This window comes from Hyla sarda, chromosome 6 (genome assembly GCF_029499605.1).
Source record: "Hyla sarda isolate aHylSar1 chromosome 6, aHylSar1.hap1, whole genome shotgun sequence".
NCBI lineage: Eukaryota > Metazoa > Chordata > Amphibia > Anura > Hylidae > Hyla > Hyla sarda.
The window spans coordinates 243,348,915-243,374,330 of NC_079194.1; the positions used below are offsets into that span (position 1 = coordinate 243,348,915).

The 25,416-nt window shown below is 44.3% G+C and overlaps 1 protein-coding gene across 4 annotated transcripts; it reads left to right on the forward strand.

Moving 5' to 3' along the window:
• TNNI2 (troponin I2, fast skeletal type) lies at positions 1 to 25,416 on the forward strand. Of its 4 annotated transcripts, XM_056526845.1 has the most exons (7): positions 747 to 799; positions 931 to 986; positions 20,672 to 20,730; positions 22,017 to 22,145; positions 23,583 to 23,672; positions 24,398 to 24,574; positions 24,841 to 25,416. In XM_056526845.1, the coding sequence occupies exons 3-7, from the start codon at positions 20,692 to 20,694 to the stop codon at positions 24,934 to 24,936; spliced, it is 531 nt and encodes a 176-aa protein (XP_056382820.1). In that variant the 5' UTR covers positions 747 to 799; positions 931 to 986; positions 20,672 to 20,691; the 3' UTR covers positions 24,937 to 25,416. The 4 variants fall into 4 exon arrangements, with proteins under 4 accessions (XP_056382822.1, XP_056382820.1, XP_056382823.1 ...); XM_056526847.1 differs by lacking the exons at positions 747 to 799; positions 931 to 986 and adding an exon at positions 1 to 47; XM_056526848.1 differs by lacking the exons at positions 747 to 799; positions 931 to 986 and adding an exon at positions 6,151 to 6,174.

Consider the following 25,416-nt stretch of genomic DNA (forward strand, 5'->3'; position numbering starts at 1 on the left):
ATCCGCGACTACAATTTCCTATGGAGAAGAACTATCAGAAGGAGGAGGTACTAGAGCTGTATCAAATTATATCATGATGAGAATGGGACAGAACTTGCAATAAACAATGTTCTGTACTGGCAAATAGCATCCATTTAATTTATCTCTATACTACTGACTGTCCAGAAAGGATCAAAACAGTTTTGGGGAGCTACTAAGGGCTTAAAGGGTTTGACAACTTATTCACTATCCACAGGAATGGTGCCTGACTGTCCCTGTACATAAAGTGCAAGGTCAACACACCCCCTCCATGCATCCCTATGGGAGTGTCAGATCCACAAGAGCTGTACAGCGTAGGAAGCACTTCAGGTCATAAAAACATTTATTTAAAAATATTCTGCTCTCAGCGTATCACCGGACACAGTGGGACATTGCTGTGGCTGGTGATGCGCTGAGTGCAGCATGACTCACAGTCCGGCAGGAAGCGGAAGAAGACAGGGACCAGAGAACAGGACACCAATATCAGCGCAATGGCGGAACGTAGAAAGTTAAAGTTTGTTTTGTTTCGTTTTGCAGCCCGGGCACAGAGGGTTAGTAAAATAAAAACACCTCAGTACTACTTTAAACTCTTAACCTCTTCCCTCCCCATGACCTATATCCTGATCTGCTCTGCGCAGTGCAGGTGATCGGCAAGGGGAGCTGGCGGTCATTCACAGCCAGGATCCCGGTGCAACTGCCGAGGCGAATTGTAAGTGGTATTATGACAGTTATACTACAGGGTGGGCCTTTTATATGGATACACCTTAATAAAATGGGAATGGTTGGTGATATTAACTTCCTGTTTGTGGCACATTAGTATATGTGAGGGGGGAAACTTTTCAAGATGGGTGGTGACCATGGTGGCCATTTTGAAGTCGGCCATTTTGAATCCAACTTTTGTTTTTTCAATAGGAAGAGGGTCATGTGACACATCAAGCTTATTGGCAATTTCACAAGAAAAACAATGGGTATGTCGTGAGATTACCATAACACTGTGGCTAGCTTTTTGTAAACTTGTATCTCCTGTTTGACTTATTTTTTTTATTTCAAATCCCACAATGCCATTTTCCTCCCTCTCACATATCAGCCACCCCACCCATTGAAACAAAAGACCTGTTGTTTTAAATCAGGGTGCCTACACAGCTGTTGCATTAGTTGCAGATTGATCCCTCCACCCATTGAAGCAGACAGGTTCCCTGTCATCAGCTGACTAGTAAGTCAGGTCTCGGCCACATTGCAAGCTGGGAAAAATCCGAGACAACAGTCATTTTGTATACTGGTAAAAATAAATAGTGGGGTGAAAATCACAGAAGAATTGTGAGAAAACCGTCACACATAGGTACAGACACTATATTATGAACTACACTTAACTTTACAGCCCCTGTAGCATAGTCAAATAAAAAAAAATCCTGGAATACCCCTTTAACCCCTTAAGGACGCAGCCCTTTTTCACCTTAAGGACTGAGCCCTTTTTCGCAATTCTGACCACTGTCACTTTACGAATTAATAACGCGAAAACGCTTTTACCGAATATTCTGATTCTAAGATTGTTTTTTCGTGACATATTCTACTTTATTTTGGTGGTAAATTTTGGCCTTAATTGCATCCTTTTTTGGTGAAAAATCCCCAAATTTCATGAAAATTTTTAAAATTTTGCATTTTTCTAACTTTGAAGCTCTCTGCTTGTAAGGAAAATGGATATTCCAAATAAATTTAATTTTTCTTCACAAACACAATATGTTTACTTTATGTTGGCATCATAAAATGGACATATTTTTGCTTTTTGAAAAAATTAGAGGGCTTCAAAGTAGAGCAGCAATTTTCAAAATTTCATGAAAATTGCTAAATCTGAAGGGACAGATGTTACAGAACTACAACTCCCAGCATGCCTGGGCAGTCGAGGCATGCTGAGAGTTGTAGTTTGGCAACATCTGGAGGGCTACCATTTGGGCACTACTGTAACAGTGGTCTCCAAACTGTGACCCTCCAGATGTTGCAAAACTACAACTCCCAGCATGCCCAGACAGCCTTTGGCTGACTGGGCATGCTGGGAGTTGCAGTTTGGCCTTCCTAGTGGTTGCCACAGTAAAGATTGTTTTACTTTCACTTTTAATCCTCCCCCCCCCACCGTCGATTCCCTACCTGAGCAAGGATCCAGCAGGCTCCAGCGAAGATCCCAGGTCCCCAGACATCTTCTCCTGCATGTACGGCCTCCATCTTCTTCCCAGATCCCCTCGACATCCAGGGGCGGGCAGAACGGGGGGTTACCATGGCCTTGTCCTGCGCTGCTATTGGTCAGAATTCCGTTCTGACTAATGGCAGGGGATAGGAGGAGATCGCAGCTTTGCGACCTCACTCCTATCCCTTAGGCTGACAGCTCCGATCAGCCCTATTTTCCAGGTGATCGGGTCACCAGAGACCCGATCAGCCCGGAATTGGAGAAAATCGCATGTCTGAATTGACATGCGATTTTCTCCGATCGCCGACATGGGAGGGTCTCAGGACCCCCCTGGGCGATGTGCCGGGGTGCCTGCTGAATGATTTCAGAAGGCATCCGGCTCCAGTCCCCAACCGGCTACCGGTGGGGACCGGTTTTCCCATGGGCATATGGATACACCCTCGGTCCTTAAGGACTCAGAATGCAGGGCGTATCCATACGCCCTGTGTCCTGAAGAGGTTAATTGTCATGACGCCAGGGTGCGGTTTGCTTAGTATTAGAGGTCCTGCCGCCAACTGGCCCACAAACGGAAGGGATAATAAACACATCCGTATCCTGTTCGTAGGACGCCAAAAGAGTTGTGGAGTCGGGGTGTTACAATGGTGAATGAAGGGTCTGGTCTATTAACCCATAAGGTGATTTTAGTACGTACCTGGCAGACAGTAATGGACATGCTTAGGAATAATCTGCGCTTGTCTTGGGGCTACATGGCTATGTCATGAGATTACCATAACACTGTGGCTAGCTTTTTGTAAACTTGTATTTCCTGTTTGACTTATGTTTTTTGATTACAAATCCCACAATGCCATTTTCCTCCCTCTCACACATCAGCCACCCCACCCATTGAAACAAAAGACCTGTTGTTTTAAATCAGGGTGCCTACACAGCTGTTGCATTAGTTGCAGATTGATCCCTCCACCCATTGAAGCAGACAGGTTCCCTGTCATCAGCTGACTAGTGAGTCAGGTCTCGGCCGCATTGAAAAATCCGAGACAACAGTCATTTTGTATACTGGTAAAAATAAATAGTGGCGTGAAAATCACAGAAGAATTGTGAGAAAACCGTCACACATAGGTACAGACACTATATTATGAACTACACTAACTTTACAGCCCCTGTAGCATAGTCAAATAAAAAAAATTCCTGGAATACCCCTTTAACCCCTTAAGGACTTAGCCCTTTTTCACTTTAAGGACTCGGCCGTTTTTTGCAATTCTGACCACTGTCACATCAATAACTCTGGAATGCTTTTACTTATCATTCTGATTCCGAGACTGTTTTTTCGTGACATATTCTACTTTAACATAGTGGTACAATTTTATAATAACTTGTATCCTTTCCTGGTGAAAAATCCCAAAATTTGATGAAAAAAATGAAAATTTTGCATTTTTCTAACTTTGAAGCTCTCTGCTTGTAAGGAAAATGGATATTCAAAATTATTATTTTTTTTTGGTTCACATATACAATATGTCTACTTTATGTTTGCATCATAAAATTTATGAGTTTTTACTTTTGGAAGACACCAGAGGGCTTCAAAGTTCAGCAGCAATTTTCCAATTTTTCACAAAATTTTCAAACTCGATATTTTTCAGGGACCAGTTCAGTTTTGAAGTGGATTTGAAGGGTCTTCAGATTAGAAATACCCCACAAATGACCCCATTATAAAAACTACACCCCCCAAAGTATTCAAAATGACATTCAGTCAGTGTTTTAACCCTTTAGGTGTTTCACAGGAATAGCAGCAAAGTGAAGGAGAAAATTCACAATCTCCATTTTTTACACTCACATGTTCTTGTAGACCCAATTTTTGAATTTTTGCAAGTGGTAAAAGGAGAAAATTTTTACTTGTATTTGTAGCCCAATTTATCTCGAGTAAGCACATACCTCATATGTCTATGTAAAGTGTTCGGCGGGCACAGTTTTTGAATTTTTGCAAGTGGTAAAAGGAGAAAATTTTTACTTGTATTTGTAGCCCAATTTATCTCGAGTAAGCACATACCTCATATGTCTATGTAAAGTGTTCGGCGGGCGCAGTAGAGGGCTCAGAAGGGAAGGAGCAACAAGGGGATTTTGGAGAGAACATTTTTCTGAAATGGTTTTTGGGGGGCATGTCACCTTTAGGAAGCCCCTAGGGTGTCAAAACAGCAAAAATAAAAAAAAAACACATGGCATACCATTTTGGAAACTAGACCCCTCGGGGAATGTAACATGGGATAAAGTGAGCCTTAATACCCCACAGGTGTTTCATGACTTTTGCAAATGTAAAAAAAAAAAAAAAAAAAAAATTACCTAAAATGCTTGTTTTCCCAAAAATTTTACATTTTTAAAAAGGGTAATAGCAGAAAATACCCCCCCAAAATTTGAAGCACAATTTCTCCCGATTTAGAAAACACCCCATATGGGGGTGAAAAGTGCTCTGCTGGCGCACTACAGGTCTCAGAAGAGAAGGAGTCACATTTGGCTTTTTGAAAGCAAATTTTGCTCTGGGGGCATGCCGCATTTAGGAAGCCCCTATGGTGCCAGGACAGCAAAAAAAAAAAAAAAAAAAAAAACACATGGCATACTATTTTGGAAACTAGACCCCTCGGGGAATGTAACATGGGATAAAGTGAACCTTCATACCCCACAGGTGTTTCACGACTTTTGCATATGTAAAACATATTTTTTTTTTTACCTAAAATGCTTGTTTTCCCAAAAAATGTACATTTAAAAAAAGGGTAAAAGCAGAAAATACCCCCCAAAATTTGTAACAGAATTTCTCCCGAGTACGGCAATACCCCATATGTGACCCTAAACTGTTGCCTTGAAATACGACAGGGCTCCAAAGTGAGAGCGCCATGCCCATTTGAGGCCTAAATTAGGGATTACATAGGGGTGGACATAGGGGTATTCTATGCCAGTGATTCCCAAACAGGGTGCCTCCAGCTGTTGTAAAACTCCCAGCATGCCTGGACAGTCAGTGGCTATCTGGTAATACTGGGAGTAGTTGTTTTGCAACAGCTGGAGGCTCCGTTTTGGAAACAGTGGCATACCAGATGTTTTTCATTTTTATTGGGGAGGGGAGGGGGGCTGTGTAGGGGTATGTGTATATGTAATGTTTTTTACTTTTTATTTTTTGTGTTAGTGTAGTGTAGTGTAGTGTTTTTAGGGTACAGTCGCACGGGCGGGGGTTCACAGTAGTTTCTTGCTGGCAGTTTGAGCTGCGGCAGAAAACTTGCAGCCGAATACTTACTGTAAACCTCCGCCCATGTGAGTGTACCCTGTACGTTCACATTGGGGAGGGGGGAACATCCAGCTGTTGCAAAACTACAACTCCCAGCATGCGCTGACAGACTGTACATGCTGAGAGTTTTAGTTTTGCAACAGCTGTAGGCACACTGGTTATGTATCACTGAGTTTGTGACCTAACTCAGTGTTTCACAACCAGTGTGCCTCCAGCTGTTGCAAAACTACAACTCCCAGCATGTACGGTGCATGCTGGGAGTTGTAGTTTGCAACAGCTGGAGGCACACCGGTCGTGAAACACTGAGTTAGGTAAAAAAAAAACTCTGAGTTTCACAACCAGTGTGACTTCAGCTGTTGCAAAACTACAACTCTCACCGACAGCCAACGGGCATGCTGGGAGTTGTAGTTATGCAACCAGCAGATGCACCACTACAACTCCCAGCATGCACTTTAGCTGTTTGTGCAAGCTTTGAGTTGTTGTTATACAACAGCTGAAGGTACACTTTTCCATAGAAAAAATGTGCCTCCAGCTGTTGCAAAACTATAAGTCCCAGCATGCCCATAAGGGAATGCTGGGAGTTGTGGTGGTCTGCCTCCTGCTGTTGCATAACTACAGCTCCCAGCATGCCCTTTTTGCATGCTGGGAGCTGTTGCTAAGCAACAGCAGGAGGCTGTCACTCAGCTCCAACTGCTGATCCACGCCGCCACTGAAGGTCAGTCCCTCGCCGCCGCTACCGCTCTTGGCGCCCTGTTCCCAACAGGGACGCCGTGGATCGGGGTCCCCAGCTGCCGGGGTCTACGTCCGGCACTCGATCACGTCCTCCGGAAGAGGGGCGGGGCGGGTTGCGGGAGTGACACCCGCAGCAGGTGCCCTGATTGGTCGGCCGGTAAACCGGCCGACGAATCAGGTCGATCGTGAGGTGGCACCAGTGCCACCTCACCCCTGCTGGCTAGGGCTGTTCGAGGCCGTCAGAGACGACCCCGAACAGCCTGTAATTCCGGGTAAACCGGGTCACTGGAGACCCAATTGACCCGGAATCCGCCGCAGATCGCTATCCCTTAAGGACTCGGAATGCAGGGCGTATCCAGACGCCCTGCGTCCTGAAGAGGTTAATTGTCATGACGCCAGGGTGAGGTTTGCTTAGTATTAGAGGACCTGCCGCATACTGCCCCACAAACGGAAGGGATAATAAACGAAATGTCCAAAGCAGAATTTATGAGATAACTGGAAACTTTTACTTAAACTTTTATGCAACAGACTTTACAAGAATACAGTGTCTCTCGAGGTAACCGGGATGCAGGTTCCTCACAGGCTTTGCTGGGACTGACAGTAATGAGCTTTAAGCAGGCCACGGTGCTACTAATTATCAGATTTGAGTAGAATAGTAGTCACACAGGATTTGTAGGTTTGAGCTTTATAACTCACGGTTTTAGTGGCTGCTGGTTCTTTAGGCTTTGGCCTAGATGAGATGAGATTGAAGATATGCTGATTTGCGGATTGTGCTTGCTTCAGTGCACAGCAGGGGAGAGAGTGCAGGAACAAGAGAGAGAATTTACAGACTACAGCCCTTTATATATTAAGGGGCTGGACTAAGCTCATTGGCCAGCAAACCTGTAGGTCCTGAACCCAGTGAACTCTGGATACATCACATGATCCTGGAAGGGCCTTAAACCTCTGTACATTCACAACTGTAGATCACATGACCTGGGAAGGTCTTATACATTTATTTTACCTATACATTAAATAATAGACATGTAAATACAATGATATGAGGTGACCAAGCGGCAAGCCCTGCAGGAGTGCCCTGTGGAGATAAAGGAGCTCTAGCTGAGGGGACTTAACACAAGGGACAGGACAAGGTCCTGCAACGGGACACCACAGATCCTGATAAACTAACTGAGGTATTGGATTGGCCTCGCCCTTCCGGTCTACGGACAATTCTACGCTTTTTGGGATTTGCCAATTATTATCGTCAGTTCATCCCACATTTCTCTTCCTTGGTTGATCTGATTGTGGCCCTCACTAAAAAGAACTCAAACTCCAAGACTCATGATTTGGCCTTCGGAGGCTGAACAGGCCTTCACTCGCTTAACCCCTTAAGGACTGAGCCCTTTTTCACCTTAAGGACTCAGCCATTTTTTGCAATTCTGACCACTGTCACTTTAAACATTAATAACTCTGGAATGCTTTTAGTTATCAATCTGATTCCGAGATTGTTTTTTCATGACATATTCTACTTTAACATAGTGGTAAAATTTTGTGGTAACTTGCATCCTTTCTTGGTGAAAAATCCCCAAATTTGATGAAAAATAAGAAAATGTTGCATTTTTCTAACTTTGAAGCTCTCTGCTTGTAAGGAAAATGGATATTCCAAATAATAATTTTTTTTATTCACATATACAATATGTCTACTTTATGTTTGCATCATAAAATTGACGTGTTTTTACTTTTGGAAGACACCAGAGGGCTTCAAAGTTCAGCAGCAATTTTCCAATTTTTCACAAAATTTTGAAACTCGCTTTTTTTCAGGGACCAGTTCAGGTTTGAAGTGGATTTGAAGGGTCTTCATATAAGAAATACCCCATAAAAGACCCCATTATAAAAACTGCACCCCCCAAAGTATTCAAAATGACATTCAGTCAGAGTTTTAACCCTTTAGGTGTTTCACAGGAATAGCAGCAAAGTGAAGGAGAAAATTCACAATCTTCATTTTTTACACTCGCATGTTCTTGTAGATCCAATTTTTGAATTTTTGCAAGGTGTAAAAAGGAGAAAATTTTTACTTGTATTTGAAACCCAATTTCTCTCGAATAAGCACATACCTCAAATGTCTATGTTAATTATTCGGCGGGCGCAGTAGAGGGCTCAGAAGGGAAGGAGCGACAAATGGTTTTTGGGGGGCATATCACATTTAGGAAGCCCCTATGGTGCCAAAAGTTTTAGATTTTTAAAAAGGGTAATAGCAGAAAATACCCCCCAAAATTTGAAGCCCAATTTCTCCCGATTCAGAAAACACCGCATATTGGGGTGAAAAGTGCTCTGCTGGCGCACTACAGGTCTCAGAAGAGAAGGAGTCACAATTGGCTTTTTTGAAGGAAATTTTGCTCTGGGGGCATGCCGCATTTAGGAAGCCCCTATGGGGCCAGGACAGCAAAAAAAACACATGGTATACCATTTAAGAAACTAGACCCCTTGGGGAACGTAACAAGGGGTAATGTGAACCTTAATACCCAACAGGGGTTTCACAACTTTTGCATATGTAAAAAAAAAAAAAAAAAATGTACCTAAAATGCTTGGTTTCCCAAAAAGTTTAAATTTTTACAAAGGGTTAAAGCAGAAAATACCCCCCAAAATTTGAAGCCCAATTTCTCCCGATTCAGAAAACACCCCATATGGGGGTGAAAAGTGCTCTGCTGGCGCACTACAGGTCTCAGAAGAGGAGTCACATTTGGCTTTTTTGAAGGAAATTTTGCTCTGGGGGCATGCCGCATGTAGGAAGTTCCTATGGTGCCAGGATAGCAAAAAAAAAAAAACACATGGCATACCTTTTTGGAAACTAGACCCCTTGGGGAACGTAACAAGGGGTAAAGTGAACCTTAATACCCCACAGGGGTTTCACAACTTTTGCATATGTAAAAAAAAAAAAAAAAAAAAAATGTACCTAAAATGCTTGGTTTCCCAAAAAATAAAAATTTTTACAAAGGGTTAAAGCAGAAAAAAAAATAAAAAATTTGAAGCCCAATTTCTCCCGATTCAGAGACAGGGCTCCAAAGTGAGAGCGCCATGCACATTTGAGGCCTAAATTAGGGACTTGCATAGGGGTGGACATAGGGGTATTCTACCCCAGTGATTCCCAAACAGGGTGCCTCCAGCTGTTGAAAAACTCCCAGCATGCCTACACAGTCCGTGGCTATCTGGAAATACTGGGAGTAGTTGTTTTGCAACAGCTGGAGGCTCCGTTTTGGAAACAGTGGCGTACCAGACGTTTTTCATTTTTATTGGGGAGGGGGGCTGTGTAGGGGTATGTGTATATGTAGTGTTTTTTACTTTTTATTTTATTGTGTGTTAGTGTAGTGTAGTGTTTTAAGGGTACAGTCGCACGGGCGGGGGTTCACAGTAGTTTCTGCTGGCAGTTTGAGCTGCGGCAGAAAATTTGCCGCAGCTCAAACTTGCAGCCAGATACTTACTGTAATCCTCCGCCCATGTGAGTGTACCCTGTACGTTCACATTGGGGGGGGGGGGGGGCGAGGAACATCCAGCTGTTGCAAAACTACAACTCCCAGCATGTACGGTGTATCAGCACATGCTGGGAGTTGTAGTTTTGCAACAGCTGGAGGCACACTGGTTGTGAAACACAGAGTTTGGTAACAAACTCAGTGTTTTGCAACCAGTGTGCCTTCAGCTGTTGCAAAAGCTACAACCCCCAGCATGTACGGACAGCGGAAGGGCATGCTGGGTCTTGTAGTTATGCAACAGCTGGAGGTATACTACTTTGGCTGGGGATGCTGGGGACTGTAGTTATGCAACAGCTGGAGACACATTGGTTTGCTACATAACTCAGTGTGCCTTCAGCTGTTGCAAAACTACAACTCCCAGCAGTCACCGACAGCCAACGGGCATGCTGGGAGTTGTAGTTATGCAACCAGAAGATGCACTACTACAACTCCCAGCATGCACTTTAGCTGTTTGTGCAAGCTGGGAGTTGTAGTTACACAACAGTTGAAGATACACTTTTCCATAGAAAAAATGTGCCTCCAGCTGTTGCAAAACTACAAGTCCCAGCATGCCCATAAGGGCATTCTGGGAGTTGTGGTGGTCTGCCTCCCGCAGCATGCGCCCTGATTGGTCAGCCGGGAAACCGGCCGAAGAATCAGGGCGATCGTGAGGTGGCACCAGTGCCACCTCACCCCTGCAGGCTCTGGCTGTTCGGGGCCGTTGGAGACGGCCCCGAACAGCCTGTAATTCCGGGTCACCGGGTCACTGGAGACCCGATTGACCCGGAATCTGCCGCAGATCGCTGGACTGAATTGTCCAGCGATCTGCGGCCATCGCCGACATGGGGGGGGGCATAATGACCCCCCTGGGCGATATGCCCCGATGCCTGCTGAACGATTTCAGCAGGCATCGGGCACCGACTCCCCTTCAGCTAGCGGCGGGGGGCCGGGATTTGACAGGACGTACTCAAACGTCCTGAGACCTTAAGGACTCAGAAAAGGGGCCGTTTGAGTACGTCCTGCGTCCTTAAGGGGTTAAATACAGCTATTGCCTCTGCACCTGTGCTTACAAGACCTGATCCAGAGAGATCTTTTGCCTTGGAATTTGATGCTTCTTCTGTAGGAGCCAGTGCTGTGCTAACTCAGAAAAACTCCAAAGGCAAGTTTGTAACCTGTGGATTCTTTTCCAAGACTTTCTCGCCTGCAGAAAGGAATTACTCTATTGGAGATTGAAAACTCCCTGCAATTAAGCTTGCCTTGGAAGAGTGGCGACTTTTGTTAGAAGGTTCTTCTCATCCAGTCAGCATCTATTTTGACCATAAAAATCTCCTATATCTCCAGTCTGCTCAGCGATCGAACCCTCTGCAGGCTAGATGGTCTCTTTTCTTTTCCAGATTTAGGTTCTTCATTCGTTTCCATTCTGCTAATAAGAACGTCAGAGCTAATGCTCTTTCCAGGTCCTCCGATGTTGTAGGATTGGACTCCATGCCAAGGCATATTATTCCTCTGGAGCGATTGATTTCTTCAGCTTCTGACGATCTTCAGCAAGTTCCCCCTGTGAGATCTTTTGGGCCAGTTAAACTGAGATGTAAAGTCTTGAATAAGGGACATTCTTCTTTGTTGGCTGGTCACCCTGGAGTGCGGAAGACTACTCAACTTATCTCCTGGCATTACTGGTGGCCGCACCTTGAACGTGATGTCACCTATTTTGTCCGTTCCTGTGTAACCTGTGCCCATGACAAGACCCCTCAGCAGAAACCTGCAGGTCTCTTACAGCCTTTGCCCATTCCAGGGACTCCCTGGTCTCATATTGCTATGGACTTCATTACCGATCTGCCACCTTCCCGTAATAATACAGTCATCTGGATGGTGGTCAATCGATTCTCCAAGATGGCTCATTTCATTTCGTTACCAGGTCTTCCATCTGCGCCACAGCTGGCGAAACATTTCCTTCAACATATTTTTCGCTTGCATGGCCTTCCGAATGACATCGTCTCGGATCGAGGAGTGTAGTTCGTTTCCAAGTTTTGGCTTGCTGATGAACTTCTTCGAGACTTCTCCTCCATGTAGCAACAGACTTGCCATATAAGTGATTACAGTTACATTTTGGGACTCACAATTACGTCTTTTCTGATCAGCGGCGTCCTCTTTCCTTTTCTTCTCCGTCCGGATAAGACCGCCATGTGGATCTCTTAACATCTGCAGGAAAAACATGTCAGACTCTGCATATTTTCAGTGCCCTCCCCTCCTCTTCACAATCTTCCCATCTATAGGCCCACAAACTGTAACAATGCAGAGCTAAACCCCCCACCCCCTCTTCCCCATAGGTATATGCAGAGCTACACCCCCCCTCTTTCCCATAGGTATATGCAGAGCTACATCCCCCTCTTTCCCATAGGTATATTTAGGGCTGGGCGGTATACCGGTTCATACCGAATACCAAATTTTTTGGGCTGCACAATATGGATTTTCCCCCATACCGCAATACCGGTTGGGCCCCTCCCCCTCAGGAATGTATTATCAGCCTAGCACAGCGCTGTCCCCACATCGGGGAACTAATCCTATGTTACCCGCCAGCACTGTTCTGCTCCCCCCAATTAATGATCAGCCCAGCTGGGTACTACTCACATATGTCAAGCACTGCCCTCCTCCTCTTTGTTGGGGGCCGCCGGGCGGTGGAACTCTATACTGTACGCCAGTGGTCTGCAACCTGCAGACCTCCAGATGTTGCAAAACTACAACTCCCAGCATGGCCGGACAGCCAGCGATGGAACTCTCTGTACGCCAGTGGTCTCCACCCTGCGGACCTCCACTTGTTGTAAAACTACAACTCCCAGCATGCCCGGACAGCCAACGGCTGTCCGGGCATACTGGGAGTTGTAGTTTTGCAACAGCTGGAGGTCCGCAGGTTTGAGACCACTGCTGTACGCTGTATACCTATGCCTGGGCTGCAAAAGATACAGAAAATAAACTTTTAACTCACCCACGTTGCTGGGGATGGGAACGCCGGACAGCCGTCAGCCTATCACCGGCCAGAGCGATGGTCTCAAACCTGTGGACCTCCAGTTGATGCAACGGCTGTCCGGGCATGCTGGGAGTTGTAGTTTTGCAACAACTGGAGGTCCACAGGTTGGAGACCACTGGCGTACAGTGAGTTCCATCGCCGGCGGCCCCCAACAAAGAGGAGGAGGGCAGTGCTTGACATATGTGAATAGTACCCCACTGGGCTGATCATTAATTGGGGGGAGCAGAACAGTGCTGGCGGGTCACATGATTTTGGGGGGAGGGGGGAAGCCGAACACCGCGCGCGGGTCACATGATAGGGGCGGGGGGGGGGGGGGGGGCAGAACAGCGCTGGCGGGTCACATGATTTTTTTGGGGGGGGAAGTACCGTTATATACCGTGGAACCACCGTAAGTTAAAAAAATACCGTGATACACATATGGTCATACCGCCCAGCCCTAGGTATATGCAGAGCACCCCCCTCTCCCCCCCTTCCCTAGAGGTATATGCAGAGCATACCCCCTCCCCCCCTTCCCTATAGGTAAATGCAGAGCACCCCCCCTCACCCCCCCTTCCCTATAGGTAAATGCAGAGTACCCCCCCTCCCCCTCTCCCCTATAGGTAAATGCAGAGCACCCCCCCTCTCCCCCTTCCCTATAGGTAAATGCAGAGCACCCCCCCTCTCCCCCCCTTTGCTATATGTAAATGCAGAGCTCCCCCCTTCCCTATAGGTAAATGCAGAGCACCTCCCCCTCTCCCCCATTTCCCTATAGGTAAATGCAGAGCACCCCCTCCCTCTCCCCCCTTCCCTATGGGTAAATGCAGATCACCCCCTCCCCCTCCCTCTCCCCCCTTCCCTATAGGTAAATGCAGAGCACCCCCCTCTCCCCCCCCCTTCCCTATAGATAAATGCAGAGCACCCCCCCTCTCCCCCCCTTCCCTATAGGTAAATGCAGAGCACCCCCCCTCCCTCTCCCCCCTTCCCTATAGGTAAATGCAGAGCACCCCCCCCTCCCCCCCCTTCCCTATAGGTAAATGTAGAACACCCCCCCTCTCTCCCCCTTCCCTATAGGTAAATGCAGAGCACCCCCCCTCTCCCCCCTTCCCTATAGGTAAATGCAGAGCACCCCCCCTCCCTCTCCCCCCCTTCCGTATAGGTAAATGCAGAGCACCCGCCCTTCCCTATAGGTAAATACAGAGCACCCCCCTCTCTCCCCCTTCCCTATAGGTAAATGCAGAGCACCTCCCCCTCTCCCCCCCTTCCCTATAGGTAAATGCAGAGCACCCCCCCTCTCCCCCCTTCCCTATAAGTAAATGCAGAGCACCCCCCCTCCCTATCCCCCCTTCCCTATAGATAAATGCAGAGCACCCCCTCCCTCTCCCCCCTTCCCTATAGGTAAATGTAGAGCACCCCCCCTCCCTCTCCCCCCTTCCCTATAGGTAAATGCAGAGCAGCCCCCCCTCCCCCCTTCCCTATAGGTAAATGCCGACCACCCCCGCTCCCTCTAGGTATATGTAGAGTAACCCCCCCCCCCTCCCCCCCCCCCCTCCTTCCCCATAGGTAAATGTAGAGCAAAAAATAAAAATAAAAAAGGATGCTCACCTGTTTGAAGGACTTATAAGGGATTACATACAGGAATACATAGGGGATAATTGTATTATAAGTGATAGCCAGCATGGGTTTACTAAGGATAGAAGTTGTCAAACCAATCTAATTTGCTTTTATGAAGAGGTGAGTAGAAGCCTTGACAGAGGAATGGCTGTGGATATAGTGTTTCTGGATTTTGCTAAAGCGTTTGATACTGTCCCTCATAGACGTCTGACAGGTAAGTTAAGGTCTTTGGGTTTGGAAATTTTAGTTTGTAACTGGATTGAACACTGGCTCATGGATCGTAACCAGAGAGTGGTGGTCAATGATTCGTACTCTGATTGGTCCCCGGTAATTAGTGGTGTACCCCAAGGTTCTGTACTGGGACCGCTGTTGTTTAATTTATTTATCAATGATATGGAGGATGGTATTAACAGCTCTGTTTCTATCTTTGCAGATGACACCAAGCTTTGTAGCACAGTACAGTCTATAGAGGATGTGTATAAGTTACAAGATGACTTGGATAGACTAAGTGTCTGGGCATCCACTTGGCAAATGAGGTTCAATGTGGATAAATGTAAAGTTATGCATCTGGGTACTAATAACCTGCATGCGTCGTATGTCTTAGGGGGGATTAAACTGGCAGAGTCACTGGTAGAGAAGGATCTGGGTGTACTTGTAGATCACAGACTACAGAATAGCATGCAATGTCAGGCTGCTGCTTCCAAAGCCGGCAGGATATTGTCATGTATCAAAAGAGGCATGGACTCAAGGGACAGGGACATAATTTTCCCCCTTTATAAATCATTGGTACGGCCTTACCTGGAATATGCTGTTCAGTTTTGGGCACCTGTCCATAAAAGGGACACTGCGGAGTTGGAAAGGGTGCAGAGACGCGCGACTAAACTAATATGGGGCATGGAACATCTTAGCTATGAGGAGCGATTAAAGGAGTTACAATTGTTTAGTCTTGAGAAGAGACGTTTAAGGGGGGATATGATAAACGTATATAAGTATATTAATGGCCCATACAAAAAATATGGAGAAAAACTGTTCCAGGTTAAACCCCCCCAAAGGACGAGGGGGCACTCCCTCCGTCTGGAGAAGAAAAAGTTTAGTCTCAAGGGGCGACACGCCTTCTTTACCGTGAGGACTGTGAATTTATGGAACGGTTTACCTCAGGAACTGGTCACAGCAGGAACAATTAACAGCTTTAAAACAGGATTAGATACATTCCTGGAACAAAATAAGATTAATGCTTATGAAGAAATATAAAATATCATCCCTTCCCCAATATTGCGCCACACCCCTACCCCTTAATTCCCTGGTTGAACTTGATGGACATATGTCTTTTTTCGACCGTACTAACTATGTAACTATGTAACTATGATATCCCACGCAGCGATCTCCTCAGCTGCAGGGCCCGCGTCTTCTCCCCTCCACAGTACAGGCGTCGGATGAGTGACGTCACCGGCGCCTGTATTGCGTGCTGCGTGGGGGCAGTTGATACTGGTTCCAATTTTCCATAGGCATGACGGAGGATGGAATTGCATGCTGGATCCAGGTAAGTACACATTCAACATTGTATATCTATATAGAAAAAAATATAAAAAGAAATTTTAGACCAGTTAGAACAATATTAGAGTATACATTAGGTGACCCAAACCTAGTCAGCATCTATGGTTCCTCCCAAATAAACTCCCGTGTCTACCCCCACTACTAAACCCAACCCAAATCAAAAATAAAAATAAAGGAATCTAATCAGTCAGAGGTGGTGAAAAATCATTACAAAAAGCATGAGAAACTAGTGTTCTCATTTAATCCTAGAGGGGATGTTGTTTTTAGAGAGATGATCCACTTACATTCTAATTTGCCAAGTTGTTTTTGAACGTCTCCTCCTCTGATGCCCAGATGCAGTCGGTCTATTCCTCTGAACTTGAGTTGTCTCCATTGTCCATTATGTGCGGTCCTGAAATGATGTCGGATTGGTTTTAGTTTGCATATCCCTTCAAAGCCAGTCAGCTCCACCTTCATCGCCAATCTGATATCCCGCAGATAAGAAAAGAAGACCTCCTCCATCCTTCTCTCCCGGTGATAAAGTTTGGTTATTCTCCAGATACATCCGTTTCAAAATTCCCAGTTACAAGTTGGGTCCTCGTTTCCTGGGTCTCTGGTTCTTCTGATGTCTATGAAGTCAAAGAGCTTTTAGCCTCTAAGACCATGAGAGGGAGACAATTCTTCTTGGTTGACTGGAAGGGATTTGGTCCAGAGGAAAGATCTTGGGAGCTAGAGGAGAGCATCTTGGATCGTAACCTTCTCAGGCATTTCTTTAACCTCAAAAAGAGGGGGAGACCAAAGAGGGGGGGGGGTACTGTCATGTCCTGCCCTCCGGCCAGACAAGCTGGCCGTGTGCGCTCTCCTTCTCCCTCCTCCTCTTCTGCCGGCGGGTCGGGATTTGCATGTGAATCCCAGCCTGTCACTTACCTCCGCTCTCCACTGTCCCTTCAGCTCTCTCTCTCAGCGCCGATGCGCATGTCCCTGCCTCCTAGGGCGCACACGCCGGAGCTCTAATATTTAAAGTGCAAGTATGCCCTTAATTATTGGTTCCACCTGCACCTCACTTATACGGTTCTGCACCTCCCTTCACTCCCTGCCGGATCTTTGTTGCCTTATGCCTAAGTGAAAGTATATTCTGTGTTGTTCTGCCATGTCCTGACCCTCTGCTACATTCCTGACCTCGCTCCACTGCCGCCAGCCATGACCTCCTGCTATCCAGACCACGTCTTGCCTATCCCTCCTGTGCCTTGCATCACCTCAGCTTGCCTTTGCGGCGGGCTCTGGTAAAAAACAGTGTCATCTTAGACTTCGCTCCCTGGCACGGCCCGCGTCATCTGCCACACAGGTTGCATCTGCCAACTGTTGTGAGTCTTTACAATTGTAGACCTGCACCTCCTGTGCCTTGCATCTCCTCAGCCGCCTGTGTGGTCGAGCCGTGCCAGAGGTAGCGACCTGGGTGCCGCCTGTCACAGCAAGTTCATCCCGCTTTGCGGCGGGCTCTGGTGAAAACCAGCAGCACCTTAGACTCTGCTCCCTGGTATGGTCCGTGTCATCTGCCACACAGGTCCAGCGGATCCACATCCACCGGTGTTCCTGTCTTCTGAAACGTGAGTGTTACAACTACCATCAGTGACACACTACGCCGCCAGGGACCCAAATCATGTAGCGAAGCGTAAGAAGCATTTCAAGGTCCTGGAGTGGCCCAGCCAGTCTTCAGATCTCAATCCCATAGAAAACCTTTAGAAGGAGTTGGAAGTCCGTGTTGCTCAGCGACAGCCCCAAAACATCACTGCTCTAGAGGAGATTTGCATGAAGGAATGTGTGTGAAAACCTTGTGAAGACTTACAGAAAACATTTGACCTCTGTCATTGCCAGCAAAGGGTATATAACAAAGTATTGAGATTAACTTTTGTTATTGGCCCAATACTTATTTTCCACCATAATTTGCAAATATATTCTTTAAAAATCAGACAATGTAATTTCCTGTATTCTCTCCCCCAATTCTGTCACTCATAGTTGAGGTAAACCTATGATGAAAATTACAGGCCTCTCATCTTTTTAAGTTGGAGAACTTGCACAATTGGTGGCTGACTAAATATATTTTTTCCCACTGTACCATGTCCCATTCTGTGCTGTCGTTCTCTGGCAATCCTCTTTGGTATCTTCAGCTTCGGGCCAAACTTGGAGCATGGGAGGAGCTTAGTGACATCTCTGCTGCTGTTTACTAGCAGCGGGACCCAACAGAGAACAGCAGCAGTGATGTCATTAAGCTGCGCCCATGCACCAAGTCGGCCCAGAGCTGGAGATACTGAAGAGGATAGCTGGAGAACGACAGCACGGAACAGGACCAGGTAAGTACCATTGTCATCAGTATCACCTGTACTACCTGTCTGTACCAACAGGTTAGCGCAAGTGACACTAATTTCAGATATCTTTTAAGGGTTAAAGCCAAAGGGATCAATGTAATGGAACTCCATGGAATATGTTAGTGCAGTAACCTCTGGTAAACATAGGCAGCTTACATTATCAATAGTGTCCAGCAGGGGCCAGCAGAGCACTGCTTCTTATTGACTAAATCATTAAGTCCCCAGGGAGCAAACACAGTAAATGTTTGTGGACATTACAGGGCAGAGGTGTGTGAATGAGCAGCAATATAATAACAGGGAATGTCATAGATGGTACGGACCGAAGTATCCTATTTCAGTGACTGGTGAATACAGAGACAGGTGGGCTCTAAACTAGAATAGGATAAGGGGATTCCCTACTAATGCTTAATGGGCATGGGGAGTATATGGGGTGACAGAGGCAAGATAGATAGATAGATAATACATAGATAGATAGATAGATAGATAGATAATACATAGATAGATAGATAGATAGATAAAAGATAGATATATGATAGATGCATAGAAGCTTGAAAATATTACCAAGCTTAAAATCAAGAGAATCAATTAAAATTTTTGCAGCAGACAGAGGGTTAAAAGGTTTTAAGATGACCCGCTGTGGGAGGGCCTGAGTATTTGTGTCTACCACCCTGTGATTGGATGCTAGGGGCTTGCATGCCCTTACTGAGCTAAGCAGCAACAATCTGGGCCTCCCCCCAGCACATTAATACCCCCACCATTGCCCATTACTGGCAGTCCTATCCCTGCTTCATTCAGAGGGCTCCGTCCACGAGGGTCAGGTAAGATAAATCCTGGCCAGGGTATTAAGGGCATAACTGTAAAGCATCCACCAAGACAAATGTCAGCACCATGTATTTATTAGTATAACTTAGAAGACAGATCAGCCCGAAACAGCTGACAAATGAACAACTGATCATAGGCAAGTGTGCAAAGTGCTCATCGCCTCCGACCAAGGCGACAACATAGGCAACACGAGCCCTAGGTAAATCATTAGACGTACTGTATGTAGAAATCTTCCTTACACATATGTCACAAGAAGATATTTCTTAATATACGAAGAATAATTCTGGGTTGTAGCAAGAGCGGAGTGTATTGTGTAAGAAAAGATTTCATATAGTGCTGAGAGAAATTTTGGTTATATTATACAGGTAGTCATACTTTATCCAAAGTTATATATATATATATATATATATATATATATATATAATTATTAGGAATGTACATTGGAGTAAATCTGCAAATTGATATTAAACTAGCCTTCCCCAAACAAAACCTACATATATCATTGATGGTATAGATGTAGCAATTTTCCATCTATTTTTTTTTGGGGGGGGGGGGGTCTACTGCATTGTGCTTTGTTTGACAATTTAACTGTTATATCAATTTTTTTACATGGGGCTGCAGTTATATTTACAAATTGTATTATGTAATGGACAAAACTCTGTCAAATCTGACAAACTTGTCTTTGCTATATCTGCATGTAAATGAATAGCAATCTGTTTATCAGGTTTTAAGTGTAAATATGTTGAGATGCTTTCATAAAGATATGATATATATATATATATATATATATACATATATATATTTATATATGTATATATATATATATATATATATATATATATGTGTGTGTAAATTTTAAACATGCTGTACATATACTTGCTTGGTCAATACAAAGATGTAGAACTCCAACCATGCTACTTTCTGGCACGGTCAGACTAGTAGGGGGCAAGATGGGCCCAGGACTTCTTAGGGTTAGAGTGTTAACTGTTAGCACTGTGCAGCTATTGATGGCATTGTATAGTATTCCCACTAAATATCATTATGTTCATTTTAATATCTTGAGGTGCGGATATATTGACCATTGTCGTGCCACCCTGCATGCCCAGACACGTTCTTTGGTATAATCACACCCCATGTGTTAACTGTAATGACCAAGGAGAGATACCCAGCATCATAATGCAGTACAGCATGTTCTTATTTTGGGGGTTGAAATAAGACCTCCAGAAGGATGTCTGGTGTCAGTTTTAAGCAGAGAGAGTAAATAATCCTCAGTATTTTCACCCGTGCCCTCTTTATTGGCTGGGGGTTGGTAGAGAAGATTTGCAGAGCAGCACCATTTCAGAGGGGGAGAGACAGCTGACGTTCCTCAAAGGTTCCTCAAGATATTTTGGGAAAGTCTTACAAAGTTTCCCATACCTCCCATAAGATCAGATGACTTAAAAGAAGGGGCAGTTGTCAGTGTCTGTGATCCCCTCTCCAGCAGTTAGGGTTTATGCAGGGAAGGGAAGTGATTGAAGTAGCAAAGGGTCATTGATCTGGATAGAACCGCACAGTTTATATCAGTTCTAGTGTTATCAGGTATTAGACATCAATTCATGTTGGTTATGTCCTGCAAGATGGAAGCAGACAAGCAGTAATTCTTTTTTGTTTCATATGCAGGTATCACATAAACCGCCAAGATGTCTAAAATGACGAATTCCCGTAAGACCCACCTGAAGGTAAGTACAGTACATACAGGTCTTCATTCTTTACCATCTTCTATGTCCATTTATTAGACACACGCATGCAACTCACCTGTAAATTCCACCAAAACAGGCTGGTTATGGGGTTTCCTAGTTGTTGACAATCTGAACATATATCAATTGTTGAAGTCATTATCTAGGAAACCATTCTTAATATCAATAAAGCCTACCATGAATATGATTCTAGTTAACATTAACATATTACCTATGGAAATCTTAGATAACATTACCTTTCTAGCTGATCTGCCGGTCCATAAAATACAACGGGAGAATCTATGGTTGTGGCCAAAAGTTTTGAGACTGAGACACATTTTGGTTACAACAAAGTTTCCTGTTTTTGTGTTTTTAGATCTTTTAGTCAGATGTTTCTATGGTTACTGAAGCAAATGTAAAAGCTTTTGAAAACTTATATTGATATATAAATTAAGTTTATGCAAAGACTCAATATTTACAGTATTGATCTTTTTTTTCAAAGACTTTTGCAATTTGCCCTGCATGCAGGATATCAGCTTCTGGGCCGAATCCTGACAGGTGGCAACCCATTTTTGTCCGATCAGTACTTGGAGTTTATCCCAATTTTTGTTTTTGTATGTCCACCTGCTTTTTGAGGATTGACCACAGGATTGACACATTTTTCATCAGAAAAGTGCTCCTAGAGCAAGTTATTTCCTGATACTTCTTCTTCTTCTTTGTCTTTCTTCTGTCCCTTCCTTAATGTTATAAATAATAATAATTCACATTAGCAAAATATTAAAACTTTCAACAGCTAATTTTTCAAATTTACAATTTTCATGTGTACATATCTAGGAATCACACTTCTGCCTTTAGTTTATAAGTAAAAAATAATATGAATAAAAGTAATTGTAGTGCTAGAACATTTGATAAAATACATGGAAAACATCAAAATGTAAAATACCCAGAGCTCTATGTCTAGAAATGATAGTTTGGGTAAAAGTCACTCGGTCATCAAAACAATCAGTGGGTAAAATATTGAGAAATTATGAAATGTTATTATATTAGAAAATGATCTCAACTGGGACAATGCAACCAAAGATTGTGCAATTTGTTTGAGGTTTAGGGCAGTTTCCTTATACTAGACATGAGCCATAGATTGTTTTTATATCTATCTATGTAGCATTTGAGTTATATTTATGCAGATTTTAAATACCTAAATTGAAACTTTATTAAAGATGAAATGTGTATTCGGCTACCCCCCCAGTCATATCCCTGGGCCTACTAACACTTTACCTTTCTCTGTATAGAGCTTGATGCTCCAGGTGGCCAAAGCTGCTATTGAAAAAGAAGAAGCTGATCTTGAGGCTGAGAAGGAAAGTTACCTGGCTGAGCACTGTCCACCTCTGAGTATTCCAAGTTCTTTGCAGGATCTACAGGTACCTCCGCAAATATTAGTTAGGTTACTCTGTTACTTGGCTTATTGAAGGATGTGCATCATCACAAAAATGTTTTTGCTAGTTACCAATGATTTTTTAAGTGTAAGAACATTGTTATAGCACATATTAATAGTGTGGTATACAATACACAGTTCTTCCTTAGTCAAAAGAATCCTATAACATCACTCAAATGTGAATATGTAATTGATCCATGCAGAGAAGTCATTTGAAGTCTTAGACTCCATATGCAAAATCTGAAACAAAGGCCCTCTCCTTTTATTTCAATTAAAATATAAAAAATTTAGCTCTCCTGGGCGCTGGTCTCTGGTAAAGCAGTAGGACACGTTTCCAGGTCCAAAATGTATTTTATTGCACTAAAAACAACATGTTTCTTGTCCGAAAAGGACCCTTCCTCAGGTAAGAAGCACCTTCCCTGAGGAAGGGTCCTTTTTGGACCAAAAACATATTGTTTTTAGTGCAATAAAATACATTTTGGACCTGGAAACGTGTCCTACTGCTTTACCGGAGACCAGCGCCCAGGAGAGCTCAATTTTTTATATTTTAATTGTTCCTTTACCGGATCAGCGAAGCTACACCCGGATGAGCTAAGGCTGCAGGCTCCAATTACTATATTGATGTCATCTCAGGTGTTGTGCTCTTAGCGCAACATCCTCTGGTAAGTGAGTTTTCACCTACCTTTTGCCAACCATTTCATAGATACTTCACCAGGGGGCGCATTTCGCTCTTTTTTCTTTGGCTCTCCTTTTATTTGACATGCATATTTATTTGTATATAACAGAGGGGCCATGAGCCCACTCAAGCATCAGGGTGGGAATGAAACTGTTACCTATGCACCTTTAGAGCTTCACCTCTGACCTCATGTCACTTTTACATGGGTTCGGAGAGCTCAGATATGAAGAGATGTTGGGAAGTGTTCTTATACTATAGAGCTGCCGTTGTTGTTTTGGTGCCTTTCTGCAACATGGAGGGAACAGAGTGGTCAAACTCATGGCTGTGCATGTTCCATGACCCTGTTCTTCCTTGTTTCAGACCAACACAAAAGACAGCTAAAGGGGTTCATATTGGGCCGATCCAAGGGTATCATCATCCAAAAACAACAACCTAGAGCTAAACTGCAATAAACACTTGACATTTCAACAACACATATCACTATGGAAACAAAAAATGGATCAATACATTAGAACTATAGCAGCAGTTTTATCTTTGACAAAAGGGGCCATCCAGGCCTACAATAAAAAAAAGGCCATCAATATCAGATTGGTGGGAGTCAGACTCCCTGCACCCACACCTTATGCCTTTTCAGGCACATCTTTGTACTTTTTGTTCATTGCATTATGAATACCATATTTTAGAGTGAGACCAGCTGGGCACCTATACATTTTGCTTCCCTTTTCTTACTTCTGTGTCTCCTTCCAGGAACTCTGCAAGAAGTTGCACGCCAAGATTGATGTAGTAGATGAGGAGAGATATGACATGGAGTCGAAAGTCCAAAAGAGCAGCAAGGAGGTGAGCAAGAGATAAAAGGCTTTACAGAATAAAGGAATAAGTCTTCTTGAAATTATATATAGAAGAAGCATTGTGTCAATCATCATTTCACTTTAGGGGTTGTCCAACAAGTTACCCCTTATCCAAGTAAAACTATCTAATTGTGAGTGGGTGGTGGGGGTTCAACTGTTGGGATCCCTGCAATTTTGAAAACAGCAACTTAAATCTCCTGTGAGAACAGAGCTGCAGTTGCATATGCCAACACTGCTCCATTCATTCCCTAAGGAAGATCGTGGAGATAGCTAAACACTGTACTAAGCTATCTCTGGTAGTTGCCATACAGAGTGAATGGAGAGTCAGTGCAAACACGCAAGTCATTTTCACGGGAGACTTGGGTGGAGTTCCAGTGGTCCAATCCCCCCATTCCCTCCACCTTCAGAGCGTTATTCCCTATCCTGAGGAAAAGGGATAACTTGTAATCATGGGACAAACCCTTGAAGCGCCTATGAACGGTCTCCACTTCTTGTTGTTTCCAGTGAGGTAAAATATATCAGTTGTTGTTTTCATGATATAAATAGGCATTACATACAGTTGCGGTATACTAATGTGTTGTCCTTTGATATTAATATATATGCTTGATATCTGTCTTCCCCTCCTGGGATCTCATACACGTTGTGGCAGTGGTATAATGTATCTGTAGAAGATACCCATAACCAACTAAACCTTTGTTTATGTGCTTTCTACAGCTGGAAGACTTGAACCAGAAAATCTTTGACTTGAGAGGTAAATTCAAGAGGCCAGCCCTGAGACGTGTACGTATGTCTGCTGATGCTATGCTTCGCGCTCTACTTGGTTCCAAGCACAAGGTCAACATGGAACTCCGTGCCAACCTCAAGCAGGTCAAGAAAGAGGACACTGACAAGGTGAGCCATTAGATCAACACACGCCTGGGATGTTTTATTGTAACCAACAAATGTGGCTATACTTCACATAAAATTACTTTCATAAAAAATATCCTGCCTACCCATTACATGATATAAAACATTATTATCAGATTGACACCATAGTGGCCATGCTGGTTCTTCCCAGCTATCATTATTCTGGTTTGGCACACATAAAAACATAGTAAAAAATATACGTTTGTTGTCCCAGACGCAAAACTTACCAAAACTTGTATCTTCAACTCTAGGAGAAGGATCTCCGTGATGTTGGTGACTGGCGTAAGAACATTGAAGAGAAATCCGGCATGGAAGGCAGAAAGAAGATGTTCGAGTCTGAGGCCTAAGCCCTTCATCGTGCCCACGGCCATCTGCTACCCGAAGCTGCCAAAGACACCCACTTCAAAATACCACAGCTCTTTCCTGGCAACTTTGGCGTTAACCCCTCTGCTGCTCATCTTACCCATGTTTACAGCAGCCAAGGGGTTAATGAAGCCTTACCTCCATCCTCTACTCTCCTCACTTTAAACCCAAGAGAATGTCTTACAGTATGTTTTGGACTGGTGAGAGGGACACAGGTTTGTGGTTCCCCTCTGCTTAAGCCACAATCTGGTTCTGCAGGTGCTGTGCTATGTGGACGTGAGAACATAACCGTGTAAATAAAGCTTGTGACGTCCTTTATGGTTTGTGATACCTGACGTGTAGGTGACATCACGCTTCTTTCTTCCGTGTCATTTATAAAGTTTTATACTTTACCTTTGCTCTAGGAAGGAGGGCTATTTCAACAGGATGATCGAGAACTGGAATTGTGGGGGGAATGTTATTAC

What these genes read in the sequence shown, in the direction of transcription:
- TNNI2 (XM_056526847.1), top strand. Translation starts at nt 20,692, where the DNA reads ATGTCTAAAATGACGAATTCCCGTAAGACCCACCTGAAG. An exon ending in CCCGTAAGACCCACCTGAAG is followed by an intron (nt 20,731 to 22,016) that starts GTAAGTACAGTA and finishes TTCTCTGTATAG; the next exon opens with AGCTTGATGCTCCAGGTGGC. An exon ending in TCCAAAAGAGCAGCAAGGAG is followed by an intron (nt 23,673 to 24,397) that starts GTGAGCAAGAGA and finishes TGCTTTCTACAG; the next exon opens with CTGGAAGACTTGAACCAGAA.